Source organism: Lolium perenne, chromosome 4 (genome assembly GCF_019359855.2).
Source record: "Lolium perenne isolate Kyuss_39 chromosome 4, Kyuss_2.0, whole genome shotgun sequence".
NCBI classification, from domain to species: domain Eukaryota; kingdom Viridiplantae; phylum Streptophyta; class Magnoliopsida; order Poales; family Poaceae; genus Lolium; species Lolium perenne.
The window spans coordinates 383,829,334-383,850,898 of record NC_067247.2 but is presented as its reverse complement, the minus strand read 5'-3'; the positions used below and the strand labels follow the sequence as shown (position 1 = coordinate 383,850,898).

Genomic DNA, 21,565 nt, shown 5'->3' with positions numbered 1-21,565 from the left:
ACCAACAAATCAGCTAAAGCCTGTGACTTTATGGCGTCCCTTCTTTCATAGTCCGGTACATATGGTGATACCTGAATCGCCCACTTGGCAATCCTGCCGCTAGCGTCCTTGTTGCCCATGATATCGGAGATTGGTGCCTCGCTCACTACCTTCATGGGATGCTCTTCAAAGTAGTGCTTGAGCTTTGTGGCGGCCATGTACACTCCATAAGTCATTTTCTGGAAGTGAGGGTAGTTTTGTTTTGAGAGGGAGAGCACCTCGCTCAGGTAGTATACCGGTCTCTGGACGGTTTTTCCTTCCTCTTCTCTTTCAACTACAACCACCACACACACGACCCGATTTGTTGCTGCTATATACAACATCATAGGCTCTCTTTCTAGAGGCGAAGCCAATATCGGCGCTGTAGCTAGCATTGTTTTTAGCTCTTTGAACGCTGCGTCTGCCTGAGGGGTCCAGACAAAAGTATCGGATTTTTTCATCAAAGCATAGAGCGGTAGGGCCTTTTCTCCCAACCTGCTTATGAACCGGCTTAGCGATGCCAAGCTTCCGGTAACTTTTGCACATCTTTGAGTTCTTGCGGTATAGCCATTCTTTCTATGGCCCGGATTTTTACCGGATTAACCTCAATGCCCCGGCTGGACACGAGAAAACCAAGCAACTTGCCGGCTGGCACACCGAAGGTGCATTTTGTCGGGTTGAGTTTCATCCGGAACCTTCTTAGGTTATCAAACGTTTGCCTTAAATCATCGATCAAGGTTTCCTTGACCTTTGTTTTTATCACAATGTCATCCACATCGACTTGCACATTCTTACCGATTTGATCAAATAAACACTTTTGCATGCAGCGCTGGTACGTTGCACCAGCGTTGCGCAAACTGAAAGGCATAGTAACATAGCAATAAGCCCCGTGCGGGGTGATAAATGCAGTTTTTATTTGATCTTCCTTTTCAACGAAATTTGGTGGAAACCGGAATAGGCATCCAAGAACGACAACAGTTCACAACCAGCAGTGGAATCAATCAATTGATCGATCCGGGGTAAAGGGAAAGGATCTTTCGGACAAGCCTTGTTCAAGTTGGTGTAGTCGATGCACATGCGCCACACCTTTGGAGCTTTTGCCTCAAGGTTCTCCTTTTTTTTCTTCTCGACCAGCACCGGATTTGCTAGCCACTCAGTATGCAGTACCTCCAGGATGAAACCGGCAACTAACAACTTTGTCACCTCTTCTCCAATAATCTTTCTCCTGTCTTCAGCAAACCGGCGCAACGGCTGTCTTACCGGCTTCGCATCCTTCCGGACATTCAGAGAGTGCTCAGCCAACTTCCTCGGAACACCTACCAAGTCATCAGTAGACCAGGCAAAGATATTCCGATTCTCACGGAGGAAGTTGACGAGCGCGCTTTCCTATGCCTCACTGAGACCGGCACCGATACGAATGGTGCGCTCAGGGTAAGCCGGGTCCAGCACGATGTCTTTTGTCTCCTTGGTTGGCTTGAACGTTGGTGCGCCAAGGTTGGCACTCATTGCAGCTAAGCTCAACTGTGAGGACTGAGCCAGCGCAACCGCAGTTTGCATTCTACTTTTTTCTTCTGCGATTACCAGCGATTCGGCTAGATTTGATCCGGCGGAAGCGGTTTCCAGTGAGATTTTGTAGTTTCCCACAACGGTTAGGGGTCCAGATGGTGCCAGCATCTTCATATTGAGATACGCCATATGAGTTGAGGCCATGAACGAGGCCAACGCCGGTCTCCCCAGCAACGCATGGTAAGGACTGTCTAGGTCCACCACTTTGAACAGAACATTTTCCACCCGGCAATTGTCACGTCCTCCGAACGACACATCCACCTGAACTTTTCCCATGGGCGAGCAGGACAAACCCGGAACGATCCCATGGAACGTAGTGTGGGTTGGTTGCAGCATGTTTTCAGTGATTCCCAGCGTACGCATAGTGTGCCGGTACATAATGTTTATGCTGCTTCCATTGTCAATCAGCACCTTGCTGAACCGCACTCGAGCCGTAGGCCCATGCATGATAGGGTCCACAACAAGAGCGTAACCACCCGAATTAGGCATGATTTTTGGATGATCCTTGAACGACCAGGTGATTTCCTGATCTGACCACAGCATGTACCTTGGTACTGCCGGCATCACTGCATTCACTTCCATGGAGCGGCGGTATAAACTTTGCTTGTCAGTTGGCTCAGTAACGAACACAACACAGCACATGTCCGGGTCCTGGTATACATTCCGGCCCAAAGGTGCCGGCGGTGGTGGTTGGCCATTGCCATCAGCCACCTGATGAACTTGCTGGTGCTGCTGCCGGTTTGGCTGAGGCTGTACCGGTAGAGCATTTGCTCCGGTAAGCGGTGGTGGTGGCAAGGGATGCTGATGCAGCATATCATGCGACGGTGGTAGTATCGTGGTACAGCCTTGTGCTTGCGCGTCTTTTACCGCACCTTTCAACATCAAGTACTTAGTCCAAGAACAATCCTTCGTCAAATGGTTAGACGGATTAGCCGGATTCGGTGTGTGCCACCGGCAAGGTTGGTCCATGGCTGCTTCCATGGTGTATTTTGCATGTTCTTGCCAGTTCTTTTTCTGGCCCCAGGGTTTTTTTTCAACCCATTGTTTCTTAGGACCCGCCCACGGCTGCGATCCGGTTTTTTGCCACTGGCTGCCGCTGACACCAGAATTCTCTTGTACAACAGCAACTTGCTGCGGACCGTACCTTCGATCTGGGAATTCTTCCCTTCTTTTGTTGTGCCGGTTATCCCGGTATTGATCTTGGTGTGGTTGGCTCGTTTGTGCTGTCTCTGCCTGCACTGTCGGTTGCATTGGGTTTCCCAATGCATAGCTATCCGCCACACGTATCATTTCTGCCAAAGTTGTTGGCATGTTCCTCAGTAGCTTTTGCCACAAAGGTGAACCTCTTCTGCACCCATTGCGAAACCAAGCTATGGCTTGCGCTTCGATTACCCCTTCACAAGAGTTCCTTGTGGAGTTCCACCAGGTCAGGTAATCCCGGTCTGTTTCGTTTGCACGCTGCATGCACAGAGCAAGATGTTGCGACCTGTTTGGCCTCCGGTAGGTACTGCTGAAGTTGCTCAAGAAAGCTTCCTCGAAGTCCAACCAGCCGTTTATGCTTCCTGCCGGCAAGTTGTTCAGCCAGATGCGCGCTGGCCCTACCAGGAAAGACGGTACAATTCTCACGGTCCAACGCCGGTTTCCTCCGCCAGCGACAGTTCCTCCGCCGCCGGCAACGTAAATTGCGGTCACGTAATCTGCGGGCCAGTCTTACGGTTTAGTGCTACCATCGTACGTTTTCGTGTCACGGGGCAACGTGAAGTTGCGAACTGGTGGTTCCTCTTTCATGATCCACAGGCCAAAACACTTGGGACCCGGAGGACCTTCCGCTTCAACCTTCTCAGACAAATACATCCTATCCAGCCTGTGCCTCGCATCCCGGTCTGGTAGGCTTCTTTCTCCCAACCTTTCCCCCAAAGGGTTCCGGTAGGTTCCGACTCTTTCGCTTGCTGAATCGGCTTCATCGTATCTTTCCGGTACCGCGGCCTTGCCTGCCGGTACCTTGGCGGAGGCATTTCCTCCTCTGCATAAGCAGCTCTTGGTACACGATAATTTTTCCCGGTTTCACCTCTACCGGCATACTCATCCCTGACATTGCCGTATCTGGCGTAGCCACGATCTGCCCCTTGGCTTTTTCTACCGGCCTCGTGTCGCCCGGCTTGTTGTTTTCCGGCAAGAACCGGATCATACACAGTCATCTGCTGCGCATTCACCTCTTTTTCTTTTCTCTTGTCCGGATGGGGGGACGATGCCTACCCATGGGACTTGCTTGCGGCATTCTTTGTTGAATGCACAGATTTTGAAGTCGCAGCCCTGTTCAACTTGGCTAGCTGCTCAGCATTTTGCTGCTCGATGGTGTCAAGCAGCTCTCTGACATGCTCTTGCTGTTTTGCCAATGCGTCTCAGGAAAGCGATTCACACAGCTCTACTGCAGCCTTAGCAGCTTTTATGGTTTTATCCGGACTGCTATACTTAGGTTTCTCTACCATACTCAACGACGCAGAAGTGCTCTTTCCGGTAAGAATCTCCTTACGCAAATCCTGATCTAGGTTGCGAGCTCTAAGCCGGTTTTCCGGTATCCTTGCAGCCTGAGCGCTAACAGAAGCAAAGCCATGTGCAGCATTATACTCACGTAGGGTTAGGTTCAGCTCGCGCTGCGCCCGGACGATGTTGGCCCCGTTCGCTAGCAGCGTCTGGCGCTGCGCCTCCAGCTCCGCCTGAGCCGCTGCTGGGTCGATGTTCTGCGCGATGGGCGTAGCGAGGACGCTCATGGCCGCTTGGTGCGGAGTCTCCGGTGGTGGTGCGGAAGCTCCCGCAACTTCCTGGTCGCACTCGGTTGGCGGCTTGGCCGTGCGCGTGGACTTCGTCCGGCCAACGCCTTCTGCCGCAACTCCCTTGTCGGCGTCGCCCGCGCCAACGACCAGCACCTCGACGCTGCCGGCGGCGCGGTCGCCGCGAAGCGCGGATCTTGGCGGGTCCGGTGCCACCAGCACCGGCGAGAGGCACTGGCGCTCAGGAACGGTGCCGTAGTAGACGGGGATGCTCCCGAACTCGATGACGCGGCCGTTCTTGGGGAACTTACCTCCATCGGAGAAGCAGCCGTGTTGTCATTGATGAAGCGCATGTCACGGATGCGGTTGACGAGCGCGGTGACGACACGCTCGCCGCCGACGGTGAGGAGGCCCGCCCGAATATGAACTCCAGCAAGCGCCGCTGCTGGCCCCATGGTGGGCGCCAACTGTCGTCGTGGTGAACAGACAGATGCCATGGGATGGCTTAAATTGGGGCCGAATGGACGCTAGAAGATTCGGGGGAGGGTTTGTGTTGTGGATGGAGAGGTTTCCGGATGGATTCCTCAAGAACTTGGCTTTGGCCGAAGGAAGAAGATGATGAACACAAGAACAAGGACAGCACTAGATCTCTCTATTTCTTCATAACCAGTGCGTACAAGTTTCTGTCTACAAGATGGGAAATGTCATGCAACACAAGGTATCGTCTCGTGCCCGCGAAGGGCTGTGCCCCCTCTCCTTATATAGGGGAGAGGGTGGCTTACAAGGGAAGGAACTCCAGAAACCCTAATGGGATCTTTGACTAGACAAACTACTTTACAAAGCTACTTTGGCTACCGGTGATGCCGGTTTGCCATTAATTAGAAGCCGTGACATCCTCCGGCACCTTTACGTCATCCTCTGCCTTTGGCGTCATGGCTTCGATTAAAGCTGAAGTGCTTCGCTCATCTTTGTCTTCTAGCTCTAGAGAGCATCTTTGACTGGTCTCTGCCAACGTGCTACAGTGTAGCCTGTTCCGGTTATTCCGGTACGCTCTCAGCAAGTTCCGGTATCCCCTCCTTGGGATACCGGTATGATTCTCTGAATCAACTTCGCTATCCGGTTCAACCTTTAAACCGGTACTCTGATGGCCTAAACCATCCGGTTTGGCATGCCTTTGGCATACCGGGGGTCATCCCCCCGACAGCCGGAAAATGCATAATAATGATGTAATGTGTGTATAAAACATGTGAGTATTGTTATAAAAGTAGCATGGAACATAAGAAATTATAGATACGTTTGAGACGTATCAATGCTTTCATTGGTAGATATTATCCTCCTGCTAAAATTATATCTTTGATAAGTAGAATAATGAATTTTAAGCAATTGCATAATGAACATGTTGCCCAAGCATGGGAAAGAATGAAATCTTTGGTAAAGAATTGCCCTACCCATGGAATGACTACTTGGATGATCATCCAAACCTTTTATGCAGGATTGAATTTTTCTTCGAGGAACCTATTGGATTCAGCTACTGGAGGTACTTTTATGTCCATCACTTTGGGTGCCGCAACAAAGCTTCTTGATAATATGATGATCAATTACTCTGAATGGCACACTGAAAGGACTCCACAAGGTAAGAAGGTAAATTCTGTTGAAGAAACCTCCTCCTTGAGTGATAAGATTGATGTTATTATGTCTATGCTTGTTAATGGTAGATCTAATGTTGATCCTAATAATGTTCCTTTAGCTTCATTGGTTGCTCAAGAAGAGCATGTGAAAGTGCATGGAGCCCCCATGTGTGGTTTTGGTAATTAATGACAATCCCTATGGACTAATGTTTTCATTGAGTTATATTTGTAGGAGTTGTCCATAGGCAATTCTTGAACCATATGTTGGCTTCAAGGTTGCAATAAGAAGAAATTGATGAAGGATATCAAGTGTCAAGTATGTCTTGAAGATGAAGATGAAGTGAGCCCTCAAGTTACTTCAAGACATCAACATGATGAAGAATGAAGAAATGAAGTGCAAGTTTCCATATTTTTTTTGGGTAGCTCTTGGTTGTCATCTTTCCAACAAAATTGGTTTCACTCCATTCGGAGCTACCAATCTTGAGATATTGATTTTACAAGTTTGCTAGGCCGGATTTTCCGGGCCGGATATTTGCCAAATATCCGGCCCTTGATATTTGGCTAAGGACTCAAGTCCATTTGGCTCAGTATACCTCTAGTCAGGGGCCGGACATTTGCCCGGATATTTGCCCGGATTTGCCCCAGTGCCGGATATTCCGGGCCGGATATTTCCACAATATCCCCCCCCCCTCCAAAATCGGCTAAGGACTTGAAGCAAAGCAGCTCTGGACAGGGGCCGGACTTTCTTTGCATGATGGTTAACTCTTATCTTTTACCATATGCTTTGCTCGTTGTAAATATGATCTTATGTATACTTACAAACTACCACCGGGAAATATTTCCTAATAACTCTTGTCCTAGGACAATTGGTAATCAATTATGAGGTAGATATTTATTGATCATATCTACATTGGCTCTTGTGTTTAAAATTGCCTTATTTATTGCCATGAATTTGTTGTGCTTTGACTCCCATGTGTCTTCCTTGCATCTCATGGATCTAATTTGACTATTCAAACTTTCTTAGCATTTTTTGTAGATATAGGTAGCGTCATGATCCTAGTTTTGTGCATTTTGTATCCATATTCTAAATCCTAGATAATGCACTAATCTTGGGGGAGCTCTCCTATATTTGTTATAATGCTTAAACTTCTCTTGATCATTATCAAAAATTTGGTTTTGGGAGACATAAATTTTCTTTTTGGTACTTTGTGCCATCATAAAAAGTGTCGAGGGTTTGGTTTATTTGTTGGAACCTTGCTCTCTTGGGAGTTGGTTATCTCATTCCTTTGTGCTTAGGCTTAATTAGCTTCTTATAATGAGATAAGTCTTTGGAGTCAATCTTGTGTTGATTTGATTCTTTGATATAAGTTGGGCAACCATTGTCTATTGATTTATTTGGTGTTTTGTCCAAATTGTATCTTCCTTTGGTCCTTGAAAGTATTGTACATGCATATTTAATATATGTATATCTTATGGCATGTGTCACTTTCTTTGATCCAATATATAGGGTAAACTCCATCAAATCCTAATTTGGCTAATATGTGCATGAAATTCAATTTCATATCTATATGCACATAGAATTGTGGAGTTTGTCCTATATGTTGTAGTGTGTCTAACTACTTCGGACCCAATTAGTTTGGGGACCATTTTGTACTTACCTTTGTGTTAGGTACAATGGATATGCATTGAATGCTTGTCTCACTCTTGGAAAGAAGTGGTGACTCAATGGTAACTTGAGGCAAGCTAGGATGGTCAACGAACACATATCTACTACATCCACACCAATGCTATCTTGGTAACAAGTATCTTCTCATGCATACTTTTCTTGTATCCAACCTTATGGTTGCATCTTGTCATGAATCTCTTTATTTGCAAATGTTGTGCTTCTTGCAAAAGTCTTAATGAAACATCTTTATTGTGAATGTGAGTAATTTGAGATGAGTGCATTTGTTGGGAAGTATTTTAAATCATGCTCATGATTCATCCATCCCAACTATGCCTATCTAGAAATTTTATTGCATATCAATACCTCAAGGCTCTCACATGTGCAATATAGATGAAAGTGCAAATTTAGTTACTTCTTTTGATATCCTCGTTTGTGATACTTGTTGCCTTTCTCAAATGCATCCCAACTATCTTCTATCCCTTGTTGATATTTGTGATGTATTTTAGTTGTTTGTGGTTCAAGTTCATGAATGTACAATAAGATAAAATTGATCCTTTGGCCATGCTATTAAGCAAAAATTCTTATTGGTATATTGCATGACTTCGTCTTGGATATCATACTATTTTTCTTGCGTATCTATTCTGTGTGTGCATGTTTCTTTGTGGATAAATATCTTTGTGATATTTCCCACTTAGAGAAACTTATACACATAAGAGATGATACATCTCCTTTTGATATCTTATTTATCTATTGTGTGTTGATTGGTCATGCTAAGCAATATAATTCATTGAAGACTATGATGATGCTTTTTGCTCATCCTTGTAATAGTCTTATAATATGCTTTATCATGCCTTTCACATATCCTCTTGGTTGAGCCTTTTTATTATGGTGCCTCTTACTTGTTGCTCAACTATTTGTTTGTTGCAAGTGTTAAGCTTATTTTTCTATCTATGATCTATTGCAAATGTTTGTGTTTTAAATGGTAATGAGGGAGTGAGGATTCCATGTTATGCATATTGTATTCAAATGCAACATTTTAGTTTATGCATGTACCTTGGGGAGCTTCCTTATTTGATTTAGAGCACTATCTTTTGGTGATCATTAGAGTTTGATTCACTTGGTATCTTTTGTTTTTGAATGATATTATGGGAGTGATGATTCCATGTTTGTGCACTTTATACTCCAATACAAATTGTCTAGTTTTGTGCACAAACCTTGCGGAGCTTCCTCATATTATTTAGAGCAATCTTCTTGATCTTATCATAATATCTATCTTTCTTTTGGTATCTTCTTTGTGGTTCATTTGGTTGCTTGCTTCATTTGTTGAAACTTCTAGTCTTTGTTATCTTTTTGCAATCTTTGATCCTATCTATAGTGTGATTCCTTCCGAATATTCGTCATTGGATACGTGCATTTGATTTCACTCAAATTATGAGAAATGCACACGCTATGGAGGAACTCTCACTATATTGGCCTTTTAAATTTTTCACCCATTTCGGCAATTGGTGCCAATGGGGGAGAAGTTTGGAGGGTTTACGGGAATTTGGTTATGTCTTTGCTTTGTGCTTAAGCATGTGCCTTTATTGCATTGCATCTTGTTGCTTTGCATGGTTGAATAGTTAGAGGAAACTGCACTAGGCTTTGAATGCCAATATATGCAATGAAAGTCAAGATCATTCACACATGCATATATTATGGGGGAGTTTGCTCTATATATTCAACGTGCTTGCTACTTCAATTCCTTATATAAACCCTCTCAAAGAGATTGTCATCAATTACCAAAATGGGGGAGATTGAAAGTGCATGGAGCCCCCATGTGTGGTTTTGGTAATTAATTACAATCCCTATGGACTAATGTTTGCATTGAGTTATATTTGTAGGAATTGTCCATAGGCAATTCATGAACCATATGTTGGCTTCAAGGTTGCAATAAGAAGAAATTGATGAAGGATATCAAGTGTCAAGTATGTCTTGAAGATGAAGATGAAGTGAGCCCTCAAGTTGCTTCAAGACATCAACATGATGAAGAATGAAGAAATGAAGTGCAACCTTATCCATGTGATGTTTTAGAGCTTGTGCTTATTCTCATGACAAGCTCTAGTTCATCGAAAACGAATTTTGCATAGATCACTTGTTGCGTTTTCGAGTTTGGTGATTTTCTTGGTCTCTCATATTGAGGTGTTGCACCTCTAAAAATAATAGAAAATCACCCCCCACTAGTTTCCATATTTTTGTTGGGTAGCTCTTGGTCGTCCTCTTTCCAACAAAATTGGTTTCACTCCATTCGGAGCTACCAATCTTGAGATATTGATTTTACAAGTTTGCTAGGCCGGATTTTCCGGGCCGGATATTTGCCAAATATCCGGCCCTTGATATTTGGCTAAGGACTCAAGTCCATTTGGCTCAGTATACCTCTGGTCAGGGGCCGGACATTTGCCCGGATATTTGCCCGGATTTTCCCCAGGGCCAGATATTTCCACAATATCCGCCCCCCCCCCCCCCCAAATCGGCTAAGGACTTGAAGCAAAGCAGCTCTGGACAGGGGCCGGACTTTTGGCAGGATATTTGCCAGGTTTTGTCCCTGAGGCCTGATTTTCCGGGGGCCGGATTATCTGGCCCCAACTTGGGCCGGATTATCCGGCCCTGGTTTTGCCCAACGGCTCGATTTTCTTGGGGGTATAAATACCCCCCTTCTTCCTCCTTGGGCTATTGCTTCTCTAACTCTCTCTCTCCTCCATTGTTGAACTAGAGAAGCTTGCTCTATCTCTCAATCCCTCCATGATTCTTGCCCCCATTTGAGAGAAAAGAGAGAGGAGATCTAGATCTACATTTCTACCAATCAAATCCATCTCTTTGTGAGTGGAACTCTCTAGATCTTGATCTTGGTGTTCTTTGTGGATTCCTTTGTTCTTCCTCTCTTATTCCCCCAATAGCTTTTGTAGCTTTGTTGGAATTTGAGAGAGAATGACTTGAGAAACTTTGTGGTGTTCTTGCCATTGCATTTGGTGCATCGGTTTGAGTTCTCCACGGTGATTCGTGGTGGTGAAAACAAGAAGGTTGTTACTCTTGGGTTCTTGGAACCCTAGACGGATTCTAGGCCTTTGTGGCATCTTTGTGGTGTTCTTGGGGACTCCAATTAAGTTGTGGAGAATCTTCAAGGGCAAGGCCTTTGTGGCATCTTAGTGGTGTTCTTGGGGACTCCAATTAAGTTGTGGAGATTCTTCAAGGGCAAGGCCTTTGTGGCAATTTGTTGGGAGCCTCCAATTAAGTTGTGGAGATAGCCCCAAGCTTTGTGCGGGTTCGGTAACCTCCCTAAGGTTACATAGTGGTTCGAGGACATCCCTCTTGGTGGGAATTCTCGAGGAGAACACGGTGGCCCTCGTGCTTTTGGAGTGACTTGTCCTCCACACCGCTCCAACGGAGAGTAGCACTCGCAAGAGTGTGAACTTCGGGCTACATCGTCGTCTCCCGCGTGCCTCGGTTATCTCTATACCTGAGCTCCTTACTTATGCACTCTACTTTGTGATAGCTATCGTGCTTGAAGTTATATATCTTGCTATCACATAAGTTGCTTGTATTGCTTAGCATAAGTTGTTGGTGCACATAGGTGAACCATAGTATATAGGCTTTGGGCTTGATAAAGTAAACGCTAGTTTTATTCCGCATTTGTTAAGCCCATCTCGTAAAAGTTTTAAACCACCTATTCACCCCCCCCCCCCTCTAGGCGACATCCGTGTCCTTTCAGCATGTTGATGTGAACTTCATTAAAAATAATAATTTCAACAACAATGCTTATAGGAATAATTCTGGTAACAACTATAGGCCATATCCTTCTAATAATAGTAACGGTTATGGTAATTCTTACAACAATAATAGGAGTGTACCCTCTGGTCTTGAAGCCATGCTTAAAGAATTTATTAGTACACAAACTGCTTTTCACAAATCTGTTGAAGAAAAGCTTGGTAAAATTGATGTTCTTGCTTCTAAGGTTGATAGTCTTGCTGCTGATGTTGATCTTTTAAAATTGAAAGTTATGCCTAATGAAACTAAAGATATTAAGTCATTTGCTACAGCAAACGCTATCGAAGTTCGAATTAATGAAAATATTAGATTGATGGTTGAATTGCATGCTAGGTGGGAAAGAGAAGAAAAATTTGCTAAAGAGAATAATGTAGCTAAAGTTTGGACTATTACCACCACTAGTAATGTTGATGCTTCATATGTTGCTAAACCTCCTACTATCAATGGTAAAATAATTGGTGTTAGCAATGTTTCTATTCCTAATGCAAAGCGTGAAAAACTGCCTGAAACTGCTAAAACTGCTGAAACTGCTTGTGATAAAACTGCTGAAATTTTTCAAAATATTGGGGACAATGATCCCATTGCTGTAGATCATAATGGTTTAGATTTTGATGATTGTAACACTCTGAAGTTATAAAGTTCTTACAAAAACTTGCTAGAAGTCCCAATGCTAGTGCTATAAATTTGGCCTTTACAAAACATATTACAAATGCTCTCAGAAAAGCTAGAGAAGAGAAATTAAAACTTGAAACTTCTATTCCTAGGAAGTTGGAAGATGGTTGGGAGCCCATCATTAAAATGAAGTTCAATGATTTTGATTTTAATGCTTTATGTGATCTTGGTGCAAGTATTTCTGTTATGCCTAAGAATCTCTATGATATGCTTGACTTGCCACCATTGAAAAATTGTTATTTGGATGTTAATCTTGCTGATAATTCTATAAAGAAACCTTTGGGGAGGATTGATAATGTTCACATTACGGTTAACAATAACCTTGTCCCCGTTGATTTTGTTGTCTTGGATATTGAATGCAATGCATCTTGTCCTATTATTTTGGGAAGACCCTTTCTTCGAACTGTTGGTGCTATTATTGATATGAAGGAAGGGAATATTAAGTATCAATTTCCTCTTAAGAAAGGTATGGAACACTTCCCTATAAAGAGAATGAAGTTACCTTTTGATTCTATCATTAAAACAAATTATGATGTTGATGCTTCATCTCTTGATAATACTTGATTCACACTTTCTGCGCCTAGCTGAAAGGCGTTAAAGAAAAGCGCTTATGGGAGACAACCCATTATTTTACTTCTGCAATTTTTGTTCTATATTTGTGTCTTGGAAGTTGTTACTACTGTAGAAACCTCTCCTTATCTTTATTTTATTTCATTGTTGTGCCAAGTAAAGTCTTTGATAGTAAGGTTGATACTAGATTTAGATTTCTGCGCAGAAACAGATTTCTTGCTGTCACGAATTTGAGTAGATCTCTCTGTAGGTAACTCAGAAAAATCTGCGAAAAATCATGAGTAATCCTCAGATATGTACACAACTTTCATTCAATTTGAGCTTCTTCATCTGAGCATGTTAAGTGCCTCGAAAAAATTCGTCTTTACGGACTGTTCTGTTTTGACAGATTCTGTCTTTTATTTCACATTGCCTCTTTTACTGTGTTGAATGGATTTCTTTGTTCCATTAACTTTCAGTAGCTTTGGGTAATGTCCAGAAGTGTTAGGAATGATTGTGTCACCTCTGAACATGTGAATTTTTGATTATGTACTAACCCTCTAATGAGTTTGTTTTGAGTTTGGTGTGGAGGAAGTTTTCAAGGATCAAGAGAGGAGGATGATACAATATGATCAAGAAGAGTGAAAAGTCTAAGCTTGGGGATGCCCCCGTGGTTCATCCCTGCATATTTCAAGAAGACTCAAGCATCTAAGCTTGGGGATGCCCAAGGCATCCCCTTCTTCATCGACAACTTATCAGGTCACCTCTAGTGAAACTATATTTTTATTCCGTCACATCTTATGTGCTTTACTTGGAGCGTATGTATGTTTTTATTTTTGTTTGTGTTTGAATAAAATTGGATCCTAGCATTCCTTGTGTGGGAGAGAGACACGCTCCGCTCGTTCATATGAACACTGGTGTTCTTAGCTTTACTTTTAATGTTCATGGCGAAGGTTGAAAACCGCTTCGTTCATTGCTATTTGGTTGGAAACTGAAAATGCTTCATGTGGTAATTGGTATATGGTCTTGAATAATTTGATACTTGGTAATTGTTTTGAGTTCTCAAATAGATCATGGTTAAGCTCTTGCATCATGTACTTTGAACCTATTAGTGGAGAATTAATGTAGAGCTTGTTGAAATTTGGTTTGCATGATTGGTCTCTCTAAAAGTCTAGATATTTTCTGGTAAAGTGTTTGAACAATAACGAAGACAGTGTAGAGTCTTATAATGCTTGCAATATGTTCTTATGTAAGTTTTGATGTACCGGTTCATACTTGTGTTTGCTTCAAACAACCTTGCTAGCCAAATCCTTGTACCGAGAGGGAATTCTTCTCGTGCATCCAAAACCTTGAGCCAAAACCTATGCCATTTGTGTCCACCATACCTACCTACTATGTGGTATTTCTCTGCCATTCCAAAGTAAATTGCTTGCGTGCTACCTTTAAAAACTTCATTCCTTGTCTTTGCAATATATAGCTCATGGGAAAGTAGCCTTAAAAACTATTTTGGTAAAGAATATGTAGCTTATGTATCTTATTTCTTATAAGTTGCTTGTTGAGCGGTAACCATGTTTCTGGGGACGCCATAAACTATTAAACTTTTGTTGAATATCATGTGAGTTGCTATGCATGTTCGTCTTGTCTGAAGTAAGGGTGATTTATCATGATTAAATGGTTTGAGTATGCATATTGTTAGAGAAGAACATTGGGCCGCCAACCAAAGCCATGTATCATGGTGGAAGTTTCAGTTTGGATATTAATCCTCAATCTCTTATGAGAATATTATATGTTGTTGAATGCTTAAAGCATTAAAGAGGAGTCCACTATCTGTTTTCTATGTTTTCCCGGTATGGATGTCCTCAAGTTGAGATTTATCAAAAACGAGAAATCAAATGCGATCTATCTCCTTGGACCTTTGTACAGGTGGCATAGAGGTACCCCTTTGTGACACTTGGTTGAAACATATGTAATGCAATGATAATCCATGGAAATCCGAGCTAATTAGGACAAGGTGCGAGCACTATTGGTATTCGATGCATGAGGCTTGCAACTTATAGGATGTTTTATGCGTAACACATATGAATTATTACTACCGTCGACAAAATTGTTTCCATGTTTCCAAAATAAAAAGCTCTAGCACAAAGAGTAATCCCTGCTTCCCTCTGCGAAGGGCCTTTCTTTTACTTTATGTTGAGTCAGTTTACCTACTTCTTTCTATCTTAGAAGCAAACACTTGTGTCAACTGTGTGCATTGATTCCTACATACCTGCTTATTTGCATTCATCATATTACTTTGTGTTGACAACTATCCATGAGATATACATGTTGAAGTTGAAAGCAACTGCTGAAACTTATATCTTCCTTTGTATTGCTTCAAAACCTTCTATTAAGAATTTATTGCTTTATGAGTTAACTCCTATGCAAGACTTATTGATGCTTGTCTTGAAAGTACTATTCATAAAAAGTCTTTGCTATATGATTCAGTTGTTTAGTCATTGTCTTTACCATTTCTTCGAATCACTTCATTCATCTCATATGCTTTACAATAGTGTTGATCAAGATTATGATAGTACCATGTCACTTCAGAAATTATCCTTGTTATCGTTTACCTACTCGAGGGCGAGTAGGAACTAAGCTTGGGGATGCTTGATACGTCTCAATCGTATCTATAATTTCTTATGTTCCATGCTAGTTTTATGACAATACTCACATGTTTTATATACACTTTACATCATATTTATGCATTTTCCGGCACTAACCTATTAACAAGATGCCGAAGCGCCAGTTCCTGTTTTCTACTATTTTTGGTTTCAGAAATCCTACACAGGAAATATTCTCGGAATTGGACGAAACAAAAGCCCAGGGTCTTATTTTCCACGGAGCTTTCCAGAAGATCGAAGGAGATACGGAGTGGGGCCACGAGGTGGCGACCCCACCAGGCGGCGCGGCCAGGAAGGGGGGCGCGCCGCCCTAGGGTGTGGGCCCCTCGTGCGCCTCCCGACTCTGCCTCTTCGCCTATTTATTCCCTCCGTCGCGAAAACCCTATTACCGAGAGCCACGATACGAGAAAAGTTCCAGAGACGCCGCCGCCGCCAATCCCATCTCGGGGGATTCAGGAGATCGCCTTCGGCACCCTGCCGGAGAGGGGAATCATCACCCAGAGGACTCTACATCACCATGATCGCCTCCGGACTGATATGTGAGTAGTTCATCCTTGGACTATGGGTCCATAGCAGTAGCTAGATGGTTGTCTTCTCCTCTTGTGCTATCATGTTTAGATCTTGTGGGCTGCCTATCATGATCAAGATCGTCTATTTGTAATGCTACATGTTGTGTTTGTTGGGATCCGATGAATATGGAATACTATGTCAAGTTGATTATTGATCTATCATATATGTGTTGTTTATGATCTTGCATGCTCTCCGTTGCTAGTAGAGGCTCTGGCCAAGTTGATACTTGTAACTCCAAGAGGGAGTATTTATGCTCGATAGTGGGTTCCTGCCTCCATTGAATCTGGGACAGTGACAGAAAGTTCTAAGGTTGTGGATGTGCTGTTGCCACTAGGGATAAAACATCAATGCTTTGTCTAAGGATATTTGCGTTGATTACATTACGCACCATACTTAATGCAATTGTCTGTTGTTTGCAACTTAATACTGGAAGGGGTGCGGATGCTAACCCGAAGGTGGACTTTTTAGGCATAGATGCATGCTGGATAGCGGCCTATGTACTTTGTCGTAATGCCCTAATTAAATCTCATAGTAGTCATCATGATATGTATATGTGCATTGTTATGCCCTCTCTATTTGTCAATTGCCCAACTGTAATTTGTTCACCCAACATGCTATTTCTTATTGGAGAGACACCACTAGTGAACTATGGACCCCGGTCCATTCTTTTACATCTGAATACAATCTACTGCAAACATTGTTCTCTGCTGTTCTTCGCAAACAAACATCATTCTCCACACCATACATTTAGTCCTTTGTTTACAGCAAGCCGGTGAGATTGACAACCTCACTGTTAAGTTGGGGCAAAGTATTTTGATTGTGTTGTGCAGGTTCCACGTTGGCGCCGGAATCCCTGGTGTTGCGCCGCACTACACTCCTTCACCAACAACCTTCGCGTGGCCTTCATCTCCTACTTGTTCGATAACCTTGGTTTCTTACTGAGGGAAAACTTGCTGATGTACGCATCACACCTTCCTCTTGGGATTCCCAACGGGCGTGTGCTTTACGCGTCATCACGCACTCTTGGGATACTAGCACCACTGGCCCCATGATTGTCACAATCGTACAAAGTCATTCATGACTTTTACTTGGAAAATGTCAAAGAAATCTGAAAGATATCACTTCTCAACTCTTGGCATGGACTCGCTACTATTAGATGAATATATTCCTGAAATGCAATGAATGGATAGTAAGTGTTTTGATAGCCTTGATCGATTGATGTGGGTGTAACTAAGATACTTCATTGCTTATACCTCTTTTGACATGAATGTTCATACGTAAATTGATGATAATAAACTTTCAGTGTTTCTTGGCAAACTGAGAGTTAACTACTTAAGCAATAATTGCTTCCACAACTAGCTATTCATACGTATAATCTTTATTGTGATTTCCTCGAGTTACCAATGCTTGTATTATATTATTAGCACTTCTTTAACTATTCAAAGCTTTCAAATGGAAAAGGTGATGGACTCATAAGGCTACCACATGTAAGTGACTTTACTTTCTCGTTGTTTTGGTTAAAACACAAAGTTCCTTATGGTTCTTTGTTTCTTCCTCGGGGACGATCAAGTTTAAGCTTGGGGAAGTTGATGGCTATGAAATACGCCATATTTTCTCGCGTTTAAACCCTTAGCTAAGTCAAGAATTTGAATAAGTTTACCTCTCAACTTGCCACTAATGCCTAATCAATGCAAAGATGTGCAATCTCTTCTATTTTTGGATGTTGTGCAGGAAATTGTGTCATAATGGCAAATGGACCTGCAATTACTGAAGAAAATCACGTCAGGAGCATGACAGAGTTGACTACGCTCGGAAAGGGGGTTCCAAGAGCTTTAATGGGCATCGGTACGGGCAAGTCCCGCTCATACCGTATGCCCGTACCACTCGCCGATGTGTTCCCGAGGTCAAACCCTATAAAAGGTGTGAAGGGACCGACGCTGAAAAGAGAGCCATTAGTCACCAAACAGATCTGTCATCCACCAGATCCATCTGCACCACACCGAAGGAGATCCATCACCATTGTTCATCCATCCCATCTCCCATCTCCTCCATAGCCATAGCCATCACCATTGTAATAGAGATCTCCTTAAGAATTGGCGACCATTGTAATAATATTGCGATTTCAATCTAACTATTTTGCACAATGATTTCTATCTTTATATTTGATCTTGATATTATGTGTGAGTAGTCCTTACAGGCTGCGGGTTGGGGTGAATCCTCACAGCGTTCATGTGCATCTAATATTATATTATGTGTAGGAATTGAATAGGAGTTTTGCAATCTTGTATCCTTATCTCTTTGCCTCGTCTTGATGATCTGCGGGTACCAATATCATTCGAGTCGATCAAGGGAAGAGGTGGAATGAGTGGAGAACGGCGTGCTACCGCGGAACCTGAGTGAAAAAAGGGGAAAGGAACGGTACATGTTTAGTGATTCATTTGAGATCATAGCACAATCATCTAGCTTTAGGCTTTGGTCTGTATTCATTTACTTAATAACTATTATTGCTTGCGACTGTAAGAATAGTAGTTGGACCATTAGGCTCTTATTACCTCTGGCTTTAGGGGCAAGAGTATTTACGGATGTGCTACTCACAAATCTCTTATCTCAACTTTATTTGTTACACATATGAGCTTCATTTATATATGTATGCATAGCTGCAGGTGAAGCCTTAACCCTGGCATATTTCCATCATTGAACATAACCCCCTTAAAAGTAAACTAGATAGGTCCGGTAAACTGAAGATAAAATACACTAGCAAGTTTTGTAGACGTTTCCTTTTACACCATTTAGAAGTGCTTCCTAAGATTCGATTAAAGCTAGGTCTTCTAGGGAAAAAGCGTATCATACTAAAATCCGTGATCCGGATCGAAGGTATCACATTCCCAAGTGATTCTCCACCATCACCACGCCGTTGTGCTTCTCGAATTTTCCGGTGGATCTTCTACTTCCGCTAGCCCGCTGGATCGAGGGAACGAATGTCGTATTCGATCTTCACAATATTGAGATAGGCGAGTGTTCATCTACATCATCCACGAGAATTAATCTCGTTAACACTATCGTTCTTCAAGGGTGAGTTCTTCTAGAACTTGGTTTACTCGTTGCATGCCTCTTCTAGATAAGATCTTGACCTCTTTGTTGTAGGAATTTTTTGTTTTCTATGCTACGAACCAATCACCTTTTGGCGCGCACCGAAGGATGGGATAGTAGGCCTCTGAAAACCAGCTCCCGTAGACATGTACAAGTGGGAGGCGATCAGGTTTTTGGGGTACGCTCTAGCGCGACTACGGGCAACACAACATCGTTCAGCAATGACTTCTTCCCAGACTGCAATGAACTCTTTGACAACCTTAACATGGGCAACAACACCGACGTGAACGTTGTTGTTGTCACCGTCGTTGCTGCATCGCATGTTTTACCGTACATGATCTTTCCTTTCCTCTTTCAAATCTTAATAGAGTTTCTAGTTTTAGTGTTTACACAATAGATGTGATGATTAGTTTAATTATTGTATCCATGATAATGCTTTGTCATTTATTTTTCTAGGTTAAATCATACGGTAGTTTGCTTATATTTTCAACAGGGCGGCATTGTGGTCCTTCCTGGAGGAGTTCGACTCACGCGGTCGCCTCTCCAAGCTGCTCCCCGCTGAAGCGCTGAGGGGGTGGTTGGCCAAGCAAGGAGTTTAGGAGTAAGAAGACTAAGCTTGAGCTGTTGGGTCCAAATTATAGTGGACACCTGACATGTGGTTCCCAATAGGCCACATTAGCAAATACATCGTTATACTGTTGTGAGTGACCGTCGTTGGTATAGTCGTGCGTATTCAAGAGTTGTAAGTACGTATTTCATAGTATACTATAGTAACCGTAAGTGATAGTTAGCTTAATGTTTACTCCCTCCGTCCACAAGTAGACTTTTAGATTTAAAATTTATCCCTAAAAGAATGTACTTGTCTCTCTCTAATTGCACTTTAAAGTAGAAAAAGTTACATCTCTCATCACACAAAATCATGATCAACAGCATTTTGCACATGGTCTACATGCACTTACCTTATTGGATGTGCGGACATTAAAGAAGTGAGGATAGCTTTTTTAAACACAAAATCCTTAACCTACCTTGAAAAACCTAGATGTGGACTGTTTTAACGACGGAGTGAATAGTTTAGAATTAGTCAGTGGCTAAAAGATTCTTGGTGCCTCACCCGTTCCGCTAGGAAAAACCGAGTCGCGCCTGTATATATATACCTGTACCCAGCCCGATGCATCTTCCTGCCTACAGACCACGCCACCACCGTCATGCTCCTACCCACGACTCAACTCATCGAGCCTAGCTCGTTTCAGGACCTCGACGACAGCATCTCCTTCGGGTGGGTCGAATCCGCCAAGGCGTCGCCCTCCTCGGAGCACCTCGTCGACGACGTCCGCCATGCGTTCGGAAGCCCGGGGTCCTCGGTCATCGACATGTACCCCGCCGAGCTCTTCACCGTGCGGGGGACCACAGCAATGACCAGTGACTTCGACTTTCACCTGCCGGTGGTACCCGATGGCACCGAGTCCCCGACGCTGCTGGTCAGCGCGAGTCGGGTCCTTCGAGGCGGACACCTCCTCCCCTGCGAACCCGGCGGCGTCGCGCAAGAACACGGCGATGGAGTGGACGTCGTACCGAGCATGACACAGTGGTCGGACTCCTCGTCGCTGTTCGACACAGCGCATAACATGCTCAGGTCGTGTACCAGCGCGATGAGCGACGCCGGCAGCAAGCTCAGCTGGAGGCAGCGGCCTCCGTGGGCCGATCGGTCATCGTCGTCTTCTCCGCCTCGGAAGGTGCTTCCCAGCTACCTGCGGTTCTTGGTGCCGTTGTACCGGAAGGTTAGGGCGCTGCGGCCGGCCAGGACCAGGGTCGTCGCGCCGACAGCGCCGAGCGCGACGCTGGGGTCCACGGCCAGCGCCATTGAGTGGTGTCACGGCAATGCAAACGCGGCCATCGACGATGCCATCCTCTACTGCAAGAAATCCAGTGTAAGGCATGCATATATACGCTCATATATAGAACTGTATGTTCTCTATAACCTTTAATATCGTCTATGTTTTCAGGCACAAGACATACTGTGAGACTAACGCAGGTCATATACATGATATTCTTAATCCACGAGAGTTTGATATAATCGATCATATGGTCATATCTTATATATATATTACGTTGCTTTATCCTTACATGTCTTGGTGCGTACATATATCGACAGAATTACACAGCTAGTATATGTATGTATGTATGGTGCATGCTGCCTATATGATTCATGTATGTGCTAACGCTTATATAGAGGACTAGTTAACAGAGTAATACTATAGACAAAACGTATATTTTTAGTTAAAAGTCGGCATCATGTAAGTTTGACTAATTTTGTAGACAAAAACATAAACTATAGACATACTATGAAATTATATTAACACTGAATCTATTGACATTGATTTGGTATTTTAAATTTTATATTTAATCTTTATTATGATTCAAACTTTATTTTTGCGAATATTATTGTTCAAACTTTATTTTTGCGAATATTATTGTTCAAACTAATATACATTAACTTAATATATGTCGCGTTTTGAGGAACGGAGCGACTACTAGCTGGGCTCACATTGTTCATCCATTTACTGCTAAGTCTCA

General features: G+C 43.2%; 1 protein-coding gene across 1 annotated transcript; it reads left to right on the top strand.

Moving 5' to 3' along the window:
- Positions 1 to 20,196: 20,196 nt before the first annotated feature.
- Positions 20,197 to 21,012, top strand: LOC127348115 (uncharacterized). The gene is made up of 2 exons (XM_051374211.1): positions 20,197 to 20,919; positions 20,995 to 21,012. The coding sequence occupies exons 1-2, from the start codon at positions 20,197 to 20,199 to the stop codon at positions 21,010 to 21,012; spliced, it is 741 nt and encodes a 246-aa protein (XP_051230171.1).
- The last annotated feature ends 553 nt before the right edge of the window (positions 21,013 to 21,565 follow it).